The sequence below is a fragment of the Cetorhinus maximus genome, chromosome 21, assembly GCF_964194155.1.
Source record: "Cetorhinus maximus chromosome 21, sCetMax3.hap1.1, whole genome shotgun sequence".
NCBI classification, from domain to species: Eukaryota; Metazoa; Chordata; class Chondrichthyes; order Lamniformes; family Cetorhinidae; genus Cetorhinus; species Cetorhinus maximus.
In genome coordinates, this window is record NC_135899.1 from 79,200,955 (window position 1) to 79,218,469 (window position 17,515).

The window sequence follows — 17,515 nt, forward strand, 5'->3', positions numbered from 1 at the left end:
CCAGACTCCGCGACTTGCGCTGGGTGAAGCGGGATGCTCTTTATACCAATGTTAGAAGGTTCTGGAAGAGTGTGATGGACATTGGCCCATGTGCCAGGCATTTGGCCGTGATGGAGTTACCAGAAATAGAGTGATTAGTCAGCAAAGCGGCATCATTGGAGGTAACCAAATACAGTCGTGTCTACCAGAGACACAGTTTCACACAGGGAACAGGGAAAGGGTATCGATATCTAATCGGAACAGAGTATCGATATCTAATCAGAGCTAGGGTATCGAAATCTAATCAGAGCATAAGTATTGATATCTAATCAGAACAGAGTATCGATATCTAATCAGAGCTAGGGTATCGAAATCTAATCAGAGCATAAGTATTGATATCTAATCAGAACAGAGTATCGATATCTAATCAGAGCTAGGGTATCGAAATCTAATCAGAGCATAAGTATTGATATCTAATCAGAACAGAGTATCGATATCTAATCAGAGCTAGGGTATCGATATCTAATCAGAAGAGTATCGATATCTAATCAGAGCTAGGGTATCGATATTTAATCGGAACAGAGTATCGATATCTAATCAGAGTTAGGGTATCGATATCTAATCAGAGTAGGGGTATCGATATCTAATCAGAGTAGGGGTATCGATATCTAATCAGAACATAGTATCGATATCTAATCAGAGCTAGGGTATCGAAATCTAATCAGAGCATAAGTATTGATATCTAATCAGAACAGAGTATCGATATCTAATCAGAGCTAGGGTATCGATATCTAATCAGAAGAGTATCGATATCTAATCAGAGCTAGGGTATCGATATTTAATCGGAACAGAGTATCGATATCTAATCAGAGTTAGGGTATCGATATCTAATCAGAGTAGGGGTATCGATATCTAATCAGAGTAGGGGTATCGATATCTAATCAGAACAGGGTATCGATATCTAATCTGAGAAGGGTAACGATATCTAACCAGAGTAAGGTATCGTTATCTAATTAGAACAGGGTATCGATATCTAAACAGAGAATGGTATCGATATCTAATCAGAATAGGCTATCGTTATCTAATCAGAACAGTATATCGATATCTAATTAAAGCTAGGGTGTGGGAAGCAATCAGTAGTTAGTTAGCTTGTTAGCTTAGTTAGTTAGCTTATCCCCATTTCCCCCACGTTTCTGTTCTTTGCCTCTATTTGTCTTTTTATCCTGTTTCTTTGCCCTCCCTCTGCTCCTATCTCTTACATTTAATTTGTTATTTATTCCCTCCCCCTCCCGTTGTGATACTAGATGTTCACGCTCCCACTTGTATTGCCGAGGTCACGTCGCACCTGCTGGAAGTTGAGAGAAGCTGTGTTTGGGAGGCTCAGCAACCAGCAGTGAAGATCTATTTAAAGCTGTTTGTTTTCCTGGGTCATTCGTTTATTAATATCAGGATTGCTGTAGCGTGATTCAGACTCCAAGCAGCTCACTGAAAGCTGCACCCTGCTCACATCCCTGCCGGTTGTGTCTCAGTCCCCACAGCGCCCGGGGTTATTTTGGACTCTTGATTGAGCAGTGGTTGAGAATGTGAGTGCGGCGAACAGCAAGATATTCAATAACAGGTTGCCTTGGTGAGTTAGTCACAGTGCGTGATGCAGGACCAGTGATGAGTGGGAAATGAATGGCAGGTTCTGTCAAGACGTTTCTTTTTTTTCAGCCTGTTTTAAAACAGCCTGTTTGAATTTCTGGGTTCTAAATCAACCTTAAATCAGGAACAGTGAGAAACGTAAAACATCACTTTTTGTTTTAGAGATTTCCAGCATCCGCAGTGAGAAACATAGCCGGGCAGGATTTGAACCTGTATCGGGAAACTCTAAAGGATTTCACACCCATGACCTAAACCACTCAGCTTTGTACACAGGCTCCTAAAATCGCGGGACTTGAGCTGTAGTGAAACTCTGAGTCTGACGTGCGATAGGTCCTGATGTTCAGTTTGCTGTAACAGCCTGGAAACGGTGCGCTGATGGTTTGGGTGACCTCTCCACTCAAACCTCAAGATCCCTCCTCCTGTTCTGATACTTCCAGTACATTCCCATTTAGCAGGTAATCCACATCAACCTTCTCTCTGACAAATCTCATCACCGGACCTTCCCTTATTAAATTCTATCTGATATTTCCCCACCACTAGTCGAGATTGTCCAGACCCTTTCGAATTTGTATACAGTGATGTTCATCATTCGCCACCGCTGCCAATTCGGTGTCATCTGCAATTTTTAATATACGAATTAGGAGCAGGAGTAGGTCACTGGGCCCCTGGAACCTGCTCCGCCATTCAACAAACTCATGGCTGATCTGATTGTAACCTCAACCCTACATTCCTGCCTATCCCCGATAACTTTTCTTTGTTAATCGAGAATCTATCTAGCTCTGCCTTAAAAATATTCAAATACTCTGCTTCCACCACCTTTTGAGGAAGAGAGTTCCAAAAACTCACAACCCTATGAGAGAGAAAAATTCTCCTCATCTGTCTTAAATGAGTGACCCCTAGTTCTAGATTCTCCCACAAGAAGAAACATTCTTTCCACATCCACCCTGTCAAGACCCCTCAGGACCTTAAAGGTTTCAATTAAGTCACCTCTTACTCTTCTAAATTCCAGTGGAAACAAGCCTAACCTGCCCAGCCTTTCCTCATAAGACAACCCACCCATTCCTGGTATTAGCCTAATAAACCTTCTCTGAGCTGCTTCTAATGCACTTACATCTTTCTTTAAATTAGGAGACCAGCACTGTACACAGTACTCCAGATGTGGTCTCACCAATGCCCTGAATAACTGAAGCATAACCTCCCTACTTTTGTAATCAATTCCCCTTACAATAAACAATAATATTCTATTAGCTTTCCTAATTACTTGCTGTACCTGCATACTAACCTTTTATGATTCATGCACGAGGACACCCAGAACCCTCTGAATCTCAGGGCTGTGCAATCTCTCACCATTTAGATAATAAGCTTCCTTTATATTCTTCCTGCCAAAATGAACAATTTCACATTTGCCCACATTATACTCCATTAGCCAGATCTTTACCCACTCACTTAACCTACCATTTCACTTTGTAGCCTCCTTACATCCTCTTCACAATTCACTTTCCTACCTATCCTTGTGTCATCAGCAAATTTAGCAACTATTCCTTTGGTCCTTTCATCCAAGTCATTTACATAAATTGTAAAAAATGGAGGCCCCAGCTCTGATGCCTGTGGCACACCACTCTTCACATCCTGCCAACCAGAAAAAGACCCATTTATGCCAACTCTCTATTTTCTGTTAGCTAGCCAATTTTCTATCCAAGCCAATGTTACCCCCTATACCACAAGCTTTTATTTTCCACAATAACCTTTGATGTGGCACTTTATCAAATGCCATCTAAGTATATCTAAGGAAATCTAAGTATAAGAAATCCACAGTTCCCCTTTATCCACAGCACATGTGACTGCTTCAAAGAACTCCAATAAATTGGTTAAACATGATTTCCCTTTTACAAAACCATGTTGACTCTGCCTGATTGCCTTGAATTTTTCTAAGTGCCCCACCATAACATCTTTAATAATAGCTTCTAACATTTTCCCTATGACAGATGTTAGGCTAACTGGCCTACAGATTCCAGCTTTCTGTCTCCCTCCCTTTTTGAATAAAGGAGTTATATTTGCTATTCTCCAATCTAATAGACCTCCCAAGATCTAGGGAATTTTGGAAAATTAAAACCAGTGCATCATTCATGGGATGGCGAGATCAGCATTCATTGCCATTCCTAATTAGGTCATTGCGGACACAGTTCCTTTACGTGAATCATTAATGAACATTCCAAGCACGAACTTGCAACACTTCACTGACACCTGGCTGACAGCCAGATATTATACCAATTCTGACACTGCTCCCTCTTTTGTGAAACACTTGAAAAATAGTGGTGAAATATTTCAATTTCTTTATCATCAAAGGCTTACCCCCCACCCACCCCACCCCCCCGAAGATTGCCTTGGACAAATTGGAATTCATCCTTCCAGAATGCCAACCCGAACATCTTTCCATTAAGTTGGTAAACGAAGCCAGCATCTTGTTGGTGCAGCTTTTGCCCAGTTTTCATCTTGGTGAAGTTAAGTTTGCTTTCAAGTTCTTTAAACGTAATTTTCACGTAAATAATGCAAAGAATAATGATTTGACTAATATAAAAACAGAAAGGTCATTCGGTCTTGAAACGTTAACTCTGTTTCTCCCTCCACAGATACTGTCAGGCCTGCTGAGTTTTTCCAGCATTATCTGTTTTTTTTATTTCAGATTTGCAGCATCCGCAGTATTTTGCTTTTGTTATAATCATTTGACTTGTGGTCTCAGTAGATATTGACCTTTACCTGGTTTTGCGGGGGGCGGGGGTGATGCGAGCGAAAGGGAAGAGTGGTCTGGCCGAGTGGATTCTCCCCTCTCATACAGAACCCTACACAGAATTTTCGACCCCTTCATTTCAATGGGATGAAAATCGGTCGGATTCTGGAACGGGCGTGCCCTCCCGCAGATTACTGCCCAGCCGCCAAAGACCAACATTTACCCCATTGTCACTTCTGCCCCCTTTCTATCCCTCCCCAATGTCTAGCTGCATGTTTCTCTGTAGCTCCTCTGTGTTTCTCAGGCTCCTGAGGCTACACCGTGGGTTGCTCAATGATTGACAGGTATAGCGACCAATGGGGGCTTGCCGCCGCCTACCTGTGGGTGACGGAGCTGGGCGGAAGTGGCTGAAGTTTGGTGAAAATCTTGGGGAGTTCTTAAGGAGTTGGAATCTCTCCACTGACGTTTGCATTCGTCGCCCTGTCGGGTCCGGATCGAGGAGGAGATGGAGCCGATCAACACCTGGAGTCCACGCAGGGTCTCGGCGTGGCTACAAGGTGAGAGACCACAAAAGGGAGGGGGAAATGAGGAAGTGCAGCTTCAGGTGTTTCTCCTTGGAGGAACCGAGCGAGTTGTGTCTTGTCTTGTTGACCGTCTCAATTTATTCTGGTTCGGCGTTCCTGCAGACACGCTGATAATGAAATCTGTTTACCATCAGTAGATTGTGTAACTCCCTCCCCGCACGAACAGGTCTGTAACCAGCGCCTTTTATTTAGCCAACTTTCAAGGCTAAATCATGCTGTTGTTTATAGTTACATTTGTAGATGTTTATAGCAATAGAGCAACAGGCGGCCCATTCTCGCCCCGATGGATTTGTCCACCTTGACCAGGACTGAGATTTCCTCTCCCTCCCCCGCCCCCGGCTCGGCTTTGGGCAAAGGTGGCCCTGATATTGCACAAGGGAAAAGGCAGCTGTTTTGGACGTCGTGCCCTCAAACCCACTATACTTGGTTCCGGTCCCAGATCGGATCCTTTTCCACATTGTTCTACATTCACCCCAAGGGTTGGAATGAAGAATCAAAAGACTCACTATTTACAGCACTGACACGTTCACGATCCGACCTTCATGGACATTCTAACAGCAATTATGCTATTTATTTATCGTTCTTCACATAGCAAAACATCCCTAGGTGTTTTACAACGTGGAAGCTATGGATTGATGGCGTGTAAAAGCAAAATACTGCGGATGCTGGAAATCTGAAACAAAAACAGAAAATGCTGGAAAAACTCAGCAGGTCGAGCAGCATCTGTGGAGCGAGAAACAGAGTTAATGTTTCAAGTTCATATGACCCTTCTTCAGAGCTCTGTTTCTCTCTCCACAGATGCAGCTAGACCTGCTGAGTTTTTCCAGCATTTTCTGTGATTGATGGAGTGTGTCTGGTTATGGGTTAGACAGTGATGTCTCCTGGCACTCAGTGTCTTTTGTCTGTGTCAGAATGGGATGTGGAGTACAAGCCAAAGCATGGATTGGATGGAGAATTGGGAAAGGATGCTATACTGGGCAGGTACTGGAACCTGGACACCAATTGGCATTGATAGGCTGGAAGTAGGATGCCTTCTGGACAGGAAATGGGATATGGTCTATTGACACTATTGTCATAATAAAAGCTACTGATGCCACAGCATTTTGAAATTGGAATGTACTCAATAGAAATCCAGGTACGTCAATCCAATTAAATGCTTGGGATGAAATGTTGTTGTTTGACTGTTGAGAAAGGGCTCAATACATGGCCTGGTAGAGATTATCTTGAACTTTGTTCAAGGAGCCAGTCACATTCTCTAGGGTGAAATGTGGACCTCACTTATAAATTAATCAGTTTGTCTGGAAAAAATACATCTGAAAGCCAAAAATACCTTGTATCTTTTGGCGTTAAGGTCTGTTAGTGTAAAGCCAGGCTTTCTCATACTATTGAGATGAACAAAAACTCTTCCGTGATCTGGAATGTTGAGTTGTCTCAACAACAGCCATTTTGATGGCCAAACCATTGCTTAGTTAAGAGACAATGAAGTGTCATCTGAGGCAAAAAGCAACTTTGTTTTCTTCAGGCTCCTCCGTCAGAGTCTGTTCAATGTGATTAAGCAAAATGACCAAAATTATGGTATTTCAAACATAATGTTCAGCACCAATCATGATGACTCTGATACTGAAGCAGTCCATGTCCAAATGCAGCAAGACCTGGACAATGTCCAGGGTTGAGCTGACAAGTGGCAAGTCAAATTTGTATCACACAAATGCCAGGTAATGACCATCTCCAACAAGAGAGAATCTAACCTTGACATTCAATGGCATTACCATCGCTGAATCCCCACTATCAACATCCTGGGGGTTACTATTGACCAGAAACTGAACTGGACTAGCCACATAAATACTGTGGCTACAAGAGCATGTCAGAGGCTAGGAATCCTGTGGTGTGTAACTCACTCCTGACTCCCCAAAGCCTGTCCACCGTCTACAAGACACTAGTCAGGAGTGTAATGGAATGCTCTCCACTTGCCTGGATGAGTGCAGCTCCAACAGCACTCAAGAAGCTTGACACCACCCAGGACAAAGCAGCCTGCTGGATTGGCACCACATCCACAAACATTCACTCCCTCCTCCACCAACACACAGTAGCAGCAATGTGTACCATCTACAAGACGCACTGCAGGAACTCACCAAGCCTCCTTAGACAACACCTTTCAAACTCACGACCACTACAATCTAGAAGGACAAGGGCAGCAGACACTTGGGAACACCACCACCTGTAATTCCCCTCCAAGCCATTCACCATTGAATTGGAACTATATTGGTGTTCCTTCATTGTCGCTGGGTCGAAAACCTGGAACTCGCTCCCTAATAGCACTGTACCTACACCACATGGACTGCAGCAGTTCAAGAAGGCAGCTCACCAGCACCACCTTCTTGAGGGCAGTTAGGGATGAAATAGAGATAAAAACGTTGGTCTAGCCAGCGACGCCCGCATCCCATGAACAAATAAAAGAAAAACTTGCCTTAAAGCTGTAATTGGAAGGGACTATTCTTTGTGTATGGTATTTCCGGTACATGCAAACTGCATTAAGTTCTTAGTAGGGACGCTAAGCCCAAGTGATAACTCCATAGCACCTTCAACATAGCAAAATATTTCCACTACAGAATGAAATTCAAATTTCTTTCTAATCCACCCAAAACACTACGATGAGCTCATTGCTGTTTGTGCACACCCTATGCAAATAAAGCCCTCTGAGACAGCTCTGTTCCATCTGTCAGTTTTATGTTGTCACTTGTGTGGTTCACAGAAAATATGGTCCATTTTACTGAGGGTACGGTGCAGTGAACTGTCTTGTCAATGTTTGACATTCCAAGGATGATGTAGATTGTGATCAAATCAGTTGCAATTCTGCCTGTTTTTTAAAATGTATTCTTTCATGGGATGTGTGCATTGGTGGTGAGGCCAGCATTTGTTGCCCATCCCTAATTACCCTCGAGAAGGTGGTGGTGAGCCACCTTTTTGAACTATTGCAGTTCATGTAGCTACACCCACCAGTGCTGTGATTTTGACCCAGTGACAGTGAAGGAGCGATGATATAGTTCCAAATCAGGATGGTGACTAGCCTGGAGAGGCACTTCCTGGTGGTAGTGTTCCCATACGTCTGCTGCCCCTGTCCTTCTTGGTGGTAGAGGTCGTAGGTTTGAAAGGTGCTGTCGAAGGAAGCTTGGTGAGTTGCCACAATGCATTTTGTAGATGGTACACGCTGCTACCACTGTGCATCGGTGGTGGAGGAAGTGGGTGTTGAAGCTGCTGGTCAGGGCGCCAATCAGTGGGTTGCTTTGCCTGGACGGTGTCAATCTTCTTGAGTGTTGTTGGAGCTGCAATCCAGGCAAGTGGAGAGTATTCCATCACACTCCTGACTTGTGCCTTATGATGGTGTACAGGCTTTGGGGAGTCAAGAGGTGAGTTACTCTCCACAGAATTTCCAGCCTCTGACCTGCTCCTGTAGCCACAGTATTTATATGTCCAGTTCAGTTTCTGGTGAATGGTAAACTCCAGGATGTTGATAGTGGGGGATTCAGCGATGGTAATGCCATTGAGTGTCAAGGGGAGATGGTTTGGTTCTCTCTTGTTGGAGATGGTCATTGCCTGGCATTTGTGTGGTGTGAATGTTACTTGCCACTTGTCAGCCAAGCCTGGATGTTGTCCAGGTCTTGCTGCATTTGGACACACACTGCTTCAGTATCTGAGAAGTCGCAAATGGTGCTGAACATTGTGCAATCATCAGCAAAAAATCCCTACTTCTAATCTTATGATGAAGGGAAGGAAATTGATGAAGCAGCTGAAGATGGTTGGGTCTAGGACACTACCCTGAGGAACTCCTGAAATGATGTCCTGGAACTGAGATGATTGACCTCCAACAACCGCAACCATCTTCCTTTGTGCTGGTATGACTCCAACCAGTGGAGAGTTTTCCCCCTGATTCCCATTGACTCCAGTTTTGCTTGGGCTCCTTGATGCCACACTTGGTCAAATGCTACCTTGATATCAAGGGCAGTCACTCTCACCTCACCTCTGGAGTTCAGCTCTTTTGTCTGTGTTTGAACCAAGGTTGTGATGAAGTCAGGAGCTGAGTGGCCCTGGCGGAACACAAACTGGGCGTCAGTGAGCAGATTATTGCTGAGTAAGTGCCACTTGATAGCACTGTCGACGATTCCTTCTCGCCACTTTGCTGATGACTAAGAGTAGACTGATTGGCTGGGTTGGATTTGTCCTGCTTTTTGTGGACAGGACACACCTGGACAACATTCCGCATTGCTGGGTAGATGCCAGTGTTGTAGCTGTACTGGAACAGCTTTGCTAGGGGCTTAGCTAGTTCTGGAACACAAGTCTTCAGTACTATTGATGGATTGTTGTCAGGGCTGATAGCCTTTGCAGTATACAATGCCTTCAGCCATTTCTTGATATCACATAGGATGAATCACCTTGGCTAAAGACTAGCACCTGTGATGCTGGTGACCATAGGAGGAGGCTGAGATGGATCATCTACTGGGCACTTCTGGCTGAAGATTGTTGCAAATGCTTCAACCTTGCTTTTTGCACTGATGTGCTGGGCTCCCCCATCAATGAGGATGGGGATATTTGTGCAGTCCCCTTCTTCTGTTATGTGTTTAATTGTCCACCACCATTCACGACTGGATGTGGCAGGACTGCAAAGCTTAGATCTGATTCACTGGTTGCAGGATCACTCAGCTCTGTCTATTGCATGCTAATTTGGCTGTTTGGTATGCAAGTAGTCCTGTGTTGTAGCTTCACCAAGCCCCCCCCATCATTGACGATGGGGATATTTGTGGACCCGCCTCCTCCAGTTAGTTGGAGGGTATCCTCAATAAGAAGATGGGACTTTTTCTCCACATGGACAATGCAGTGGTTGCTCCTACCACTACTGTCATGGACAGATGAATCTGCAATGGGTAGATGGGCGAGGACAAGGTCAAGTATTTCCCTCTTGTTGATTCTCTCACCACCTGCTGCAGACCCAGTCTAGCAGCTATGTACTTTAGGACTCTGCCAGTTCAGTCAGTAGCGGTGCTACCAAGCCACTCTTGGTGATGGGCATTGAGGACCCCAAACCCGAGTACATTCTGTGCCCTTGCCACCCTTAGTGCTTCGTCCAAGTGGTGTTCAACATACAGAACCAGCAGGAGGTTTTCTTGCCCATGTTTGACCTGAGGCCATGAGACTTCAGACTCCAGAGTCAGTGTTGAGAACTCCCAGGGCAACTGCCTTCTGACTGCCTGTGTGCTACCACTGTGCTGCCATCACTGGCGGGTATGCCCTGTCACAAGGACATGTCCTTCCCTAAAGTGAACCAGATGGGTTTTTCTGACAATCGACAATGCTAGCTTTTAATTACAGATTTATTAATTGAATTTAAATTCCACCATCTGCCGTGGGAGGGCTTAGGCCCATGTCCCCAGAGCATTAGTCTGGGCTCCTGGATTACTAATCTGGTGACATCATCACAATGTTACCACCTCCCTACGTTGGAACTACCACAAAACCAAATGTGATCAGATTTCAGTGCAAGGCATTGATGAGGTCCCAGTTGAAGTACTGTGTATCGTTTTAGTCACCTAATCATAGGAAGGAAATTATTGACCTTGAAGAGGGGTTTGGTGTTGGGGAGTGAGCTTGATAGGGGTGTAACATAAACAAATCCAGGTGTCAGGAAGAAAATTTGAGAGTTTTATATGGAAAATAAGACTTGAAGTTGTTTAATAAAGCTTTCAAAACAAAGTGGGAAATGAACTTAAACTGAGTGAATCAGCTACAACTCTGGCATTTATTCGACTGTGAAAAATTGCCCAGCTATGCTCTGTTCACAAAGAGCCGGACAAATCCAAACAGCTTATTCTCAATCATCAGCAAGGTGATGGAAAGTGTCGTCGATTGTACCATCACTAATAACTTGCTACCAATGCACAGTTTGGGTTTTGCCAGGACCACTCTGTTTCAGACCTTATTGCAGCCTTGGTCCAAACGTGAATGGAATAGTTATATTCCAGAGATGAGGTGAGAGTGTCTTCCCTTGACAACAAGGCAGCATTTGACTGTTTGTTGCCACAAGAAGTCCTAGAACAATTGAAGTCGATGAGCATCATAGGGGAAATCTCTCCACTGGCTGGAGTTGTACCTAGCATAAAGGAAGATGGTTGCAGTTGTTGGAGATCAGTAGTCTCAGCTCCAGGACATTGTTGCAGAAGTTTTTCTGGGCAGTGTCCGAGATTCAACCGTTTTCAGCTGCTTCATTGTTGGCCTTTCCTCCATCAAAAGGTCAGAAGTGGGGATGTTTGCTCATGTTTGCAGTGTTCAGTTCCATTCACAACTCTGAAGCATTCCATGCCTCAATGCAGCAAGACCTGGACAACGTCCAAGCTTGGGCAAATAAGTGACAAGTACCATTTTCACCACACAAATGTGATGTGATGACTGCCACCAACAAGAGAGAATCTAACCGCTTCCCCTAATGGCATTATCATAGTTGAACCCCTCACCATCAACATCCTGGGGGTCACCATGAACAAGAAACCGAACTGGACCAACCATTTCAATATTGTGGCTACAAGAGCAGGTCAGAGGCTGAGAAGTCTGCAGTGAGTAACTGATCTCCAGAATCCCCAAAGACTGTCCGCCATCTACATGGCACATGCACTTGCCTGGATGAGTGGAGGTTCAAGAATACTCAAGAAGCTTGACACTATCAGGAACAAAGCAGCTCACTTGATTAGCACCCCATTCACCACCTAAAACATTTACTCCCTCCTGCACCAGTGCATAATATCAGCAGTGTGAACCGTCGGCACCTTTGATAGCCCCTCCCAAACCCACAATCTCTACCACCTATAAGGATAAGGGTAGTGGATGCCTGAGAATACCACCAACTACAAGTTTCCCTTAAGTTGCACATCATCCTGACTTGGAACTATATTGCTGTTACTTCACCATTATTTTGTCAAAATCCTGGAACCCCCTATCTAACAGCACAGTGGGCACACCTGCACCACACGGATTTCACCACACAGACTACAGCGGTTCAAGAAGGCAGCTCAGCATCATCTTTTCAAAGCCAATTAGAGATGGTCGATAAACTCTGTCATTGTTAGTGATGCTGATGTCCTGTGAATGAATAAATAAAAACAAAAAAAATGAATTCAGTTAATCCTGGCAAATTGGTCACTGATGATGGTTTGGTGAAAAAGACTTGGAATTCTGGGATAAATTGCTAGAGATGGTGACTGAAGTGGACCAGTGTAACTGGGCTCAGCAGACATTTGGATGTGTTTTTGGAGAGATGGGATTGAAGAGCATGGCGAGATCTATCACAAAGGGGCAAGCTTGTTGGGCCCAACAGCCACCTCCTGCTTCTGAAAGTATTTCTATTCTCTGTTTTCCTAAGGATCCTGGAATGTGTCAGCTCCAAAGTACAGTGTGCTTTTCTTCAACATTTAAAAATTGTTTATCTTTTTTAACTCCCCTTAACTTTTCATGTCATCCACGATCCCTGGATAAAACATGCAGGGCACATGCTATTGGGCTTTTCTATGTGCATTCATTCATTAGCTAGGAAGTGCATAAGAGCATCAATGTATGAAGATGTCTGGACTTCATCCGACATCACACTGGGTATGCCTAGGGCTAGGAACTCGCTGCACTAATTATGACAGGGATCTAAGTCCTCTTGCTCCTGTATAACTGTTGCACTCGAAGTATTGTCACTGTATTCTTCAAGCACTCTACAGTGGCCTATAGCAGTGACAGTGCAAGTTGATGCAACATTCAGGTGAAAAGCCTTCACTCTCTTGTAGTTTCCCTTCACCTGCTGATGTATTACCCATATCATCAGTAATTAAAGAAGAAAGCAAAAACTTGGGGACCTTTGTTAGACGCTAAGTTTCCTTTAAATAATATTTCTACATATTATTACTCAGTTTGCTTCAGGTGTCTGGTAACCCTGCCGGAGTCATAAGAAGTGTGCCTGTATTTCATTGAAAGGAACTTCACACAAACTCTCTGTACACCCCTGTCCATACCCCAACTCTTACACTATTGACCATCTGAATTGGATAACTGCATAATGGGACTTAGGTTTGATGAGGGACACAGATTTTGCTTTAAATTGTTGGGGATAGAGGAATCTCCTTATCCAGTAGATTTATTATCTTTAGGAAGGTAAATAAAGGATGCGTCCTGGATATCTTGCAAAGCATTAACGTGTAATTATTTAGGGTGTCAGGCAGAGAGGCACTTCAGTGAGCGTTCTGGGATGAAGTGCTCACATTTACGCCTAGTCCATCATGTGTGAAAGCTTCTGCTAGTAGCAAATTAAACAATCTAATCACAAAGATAAAAACAAAAAGCTAAAAGCTACTGCGGATGCTGGAAATCCAAAACAAAATAAAAACAGAATTACCTGGAAAAACTCAGCAAGTCTGGCAGCATCGGCGGAGAAGAAATCAGTCAACGTTTCGAGCCCTCACTAATCACATCTTGGCTGAAGATGTAATGTTGGTTGAACTATGAAAATTAAATTTTTATTATGATTTGGGATTTTTCCAAGACTTTTTTCTTCTGTAAACAACTTGTCGATAGTTTCCACAAACAGACTGTGTCCCTTAACAACTCAAACCGGTTTGTTTCGCTCCCTGCTGCACTCGGTATAGTTCTGATCTTGCTGTAAGTGTGCAGGAGGTATGTAGAATGTGGAAAATATTCACTGTGATGGACCAGTTTGTGCAAGTCGGGTCACAGACCAGATTTATTTACAATTTTAAATGATGAATTGAAGCAGACAAAAAACCAAAATAATGTACAGCAAACTGGTAAATTAGTTTAAGTACAGTTGGGTGTATTCCACAATACCTTCGGAAAGATTCGGGGCCTGATATTGCTCAGGGATTGTCCTGATATCCCACCAGTAGGAGCTTGGCACGCTCTTGCAGAAGTGGCATTAATGTATGATTTTAGCCATTCACAATTATTACTGGTGTTTCAGTAATCTTCCGGCGAATATATAGATGGAGAAGGGGAGAGGCCAAGTTTCTGGGTACTGGTGAGGCACATATCCATGAACTAGCTCCTAGTCTTTATACTGAAAAATATGTAGAATTGTAGATTCTGCTTCACTGAGGTCTAACACCCTTTACAAGGTGGTGGGAAGCAGATTTAACAGTTCATGGATGTCTGGTTCACAGAATCCAAGTTAAAACCAGGTCAGTATAACAGGGCCTTCTGGCCCCTTGAACACATGAAGCAGCCTGATCAACAAAACTAATGCTGAAGGGTATCAGACCAACATTTCTATACTGGGTTCTTTGATGAAGAAGCAGCCTCTTTGAAGACTGTGATCTTTTAGGGATATCTCTATCTTCCTACTACAGACCTCTTCAGCTTTTGGATCATTCCACTAGGGAAGCTCCAACTTCCTGATTTCTTCAAAAATTTCTGTTCTAGCCTTGGGTTATGTTCAGTAATGAGCTCAAGGCAATGAAACAGAAATCTCTGTTATATTTAGCTGTTGGACTTATTCTGTGCCTTCAAAGGATTTGTCTTCAATGAATAGAGTATCACACCTCCAGACCTCAGTTTAAGTTCAGAACTATTAACTGAATGTAATTGACAAAAGACAAACAAGTAACTGACCAATAACACACAAATATTTACAGTAGAAATCTTTTCACCTAACTCCTCAAATGGAAAAACAACAAAAGGATAATAACTCCAAAATAACCCTTTGTTTGTAAGATGCAATGTTTCATTTTGTACCATTGTGTGACTGCACCAATTTAAACTAGTAGATATAGGTCATATTTATCTCTCTCTCTCTCTCTCTCTCTCTCTTTTGATCTCTTGCTCATGCTCTCTCGGTATCTCAATTTGCATTTCAAACCAAACCAGTCTTTTTATATCCCAGGTAAGAGTTACTGGGACATCCAGGATTTTGGCTCTTTCAATCATTACATTTTAAAACGACCTCTTGGTCATATAAGCCACTTCTTGTTTGACTCATTCTTTTTTTAAACCTGTAACTGATAAAACGTTTAGAATTGTGTTGACATAAGCTTGGTATAAGAATTTGATTTGTAGTTCTTTTTGACAGCAATGACCAGAATTACCAAAGACCACAACAAAACTGGACAAAAATACTTACTATTTTCTCAATTGAATTATTTTCACATTTCTTATTGAGGGAATCAAGGGTCACGGGGAAAAGGCAGAAACAGAGTTAAAGATTATGAGATCAGCCATGATCTAATTGAATGGTGGAGCAGACTCGATGGGCCGAATGGCCTACTTCTCTTATGTCATATGGTAATTGTAAAGCAGATCGTAATAGTGTTAACTCCGCCCCCTCCAGAGGTCCTCAGCATCACAGATCTCAGTCTTCAGCCAATTCGATTTACTCCACGTGATATCAAGATATGGCTGAAGGCACTGGATGCTGCAAAGGCTATGGGCCCTGACAACATTCCAGCAATAGTACTGAAGACTTGTGCTCCAGAACTTGCCATGCCCCTAGCCAAGCTGTTCCAGTACAGTTACAACACTGGCACCTACCCGGCTATGTGGAAAATTGAACAGGTATGTCCTGCACACAAAAAGCAGGTCAAATCCAACCCAGCTAATTACTGCCCCATCAGTCTACTCTCGATCATCAGTAAAGTAATGGAAGGGGTCATCAACAGTGCTATCAAGCGGCACTTGCTCAGCAATAACCTGCTCACTGATGCCCAGTTTGGGTTCCGCCAGAGTCACTCAGCTCCTGACCTTGTTACAGCCTTGGTTCAAACGTGGACAAAAGAGCTGAACTCCCGAGGTGAGGTGAGAATGACTGTCCTTGACATCAAGGCCGCATTTGACTGAGTGTGGCATCAAGGAACCCTAGCAAAACTGGAGTCAATGGGAATTGGGGAAAACTCTCAGTTGGTTGGGGTCATACCAAGCACAAAGGGAGATGGTTGTGGTTGTTGGAGGTCAGTCATTGCAGCTCCAGGACATCACTGCAGGAGTTCCTCAGGAGAGTGTCCTAGGCCCAACCATCTTCAACTGCTTCACCAATGACCTTCCTTCCATCATAAGGTCAGAAGTGGGAATGTTCGCTGATGATTCGCGACTCCTCAGATACTGAAGCAGCCCATGAATACAGCAAGACCTGGACAATATCCAGGTTTGGGCTGACAAGTGGCAAGTAACATTCGCGCCACACAAGTGTCAGGCAATTACCATCTCCAACAAGAGAGAATCCAACCATCACCCCTTGATGTTCAATGGCATTACCATCACTGAATCCCCCACTATCAACATCCTGGTGGTTACCATTGACCAGAAACTGAACTGGACTAGCCATATAAATACTGTGGCTACAAGAGCAGGTCAGAGGCTAGGAATCGTGCGATGAGTAACTTGTCTCCTGACTCCCCAAAGCCTGTCCACCATCTACAAGGCACAAGTCAGGAATGTGATGGAATACTCCCCACTTGCCTGGATGAGTGTAGCCCCTACAATATTGACGAAGCTGGACACTATCCAGGATAAAGCAGTCCGCTTGATTGGCACCACATCCACTAACATTCACTTCCTCCACCACCGACACACAGTAGCAGCAGTGTGTACCATCTACAAGATGCACTGCAGGAATTCACTAAGGCTCCTTAGACAGCAGCTTCCAAACCCACGACCACTACCATCTAGAAGGACAAGGGCAGCAGATAGATGGGAACACCACCACCTGGAGGTTCCCCTCCAAGTCACTCATCATCCTGACTTGGAAATATGTTGCCGTTCCTTCACTGTCACTGGGTCAAAATCCTGGAACTCCCTTCCTAACAGCACTGTAGGTGTACCTATACCACATGGACTGCAGCGGTTCAAGAAGGCAGCTCACCACAACCTTCTCAAGGGTAAGTAGGAACAGGCAATAAATGCTGGCCCAGCCAGCGAAGCCCACATCTCGTGAATTAATTTAAAAAAAAAACAGCTGGGTAACTTATTTGTCAGCTGCGTTCTATCCTTGGAAGTTTCTTACATTTCAAATGCACATTGTGCCACGTGATAATTACCCTATCCCATTACACCAGGATGACAAAATTTTAATGAGGTGAACATACTCTGCATTCCCAATTCCATTGTAACAATTGATATTCTAGCTCATAATAATTTAAGTATACAGTTTAACTTCTCTATACATGCTTGGGAAATTAGCTGGCTGTTATTCAGATGCTCAGAAGGTCAATTTTCCACATGCACATTCCAATCCATTCTGGGACACACCCAGGATTTTGCTCTGTAACTTTTTGAAAATCTCCATGCAGCTGTTAAAGTTTGGAGTACAGCACTTGGAAAGCATATCAAAACTGGGTTACCACCATTCTTAAAAGGCACACATACGAGATCTACATTGATAACCAGGCAAAAGTTCCATTTTGTCAGTGATGAGAGAGGAGACAAGAGACATTTGCGACAATTCCCTGAAATGGCCAGTTGCAGTGGAAGAGGAAAAGAATGAGCTCTTGAACTGGGACCATTGAAAAGCATAGCTCTTTGTCATTTGAAACAAAAGTTAATTGAGTATTTC

The 17,515-nt window shown here is 43.7% G+C and overlaps 1 protein-coding gene across 1 annotated transcript in view; it reads left to right on the plus strand.

Annotated features, from left to right (window-relative positions):
* The first annotated feature begins 4,733 nt into the window (after positions 1-4,733).
* Positions 4,734-17,515, plus strand: part of cnksr1 (connector enhancer of kinase suppressor of Ras 1) — a 65,528-nt gene continuing 52,746 nt past the window's right edge. The window contains exon 1 of the mRNA XM_078567216.1: positions 4,734-4,908. Within this exon, the coding sequence (XP_078423342.1) occupies positions 4,857-4,908 (52 nt within the window). The 5' untranslated portion in view covers positions 4,734-4,856. The remainder of the gene's footprint in view (positions 4,909-17,515) is intronic.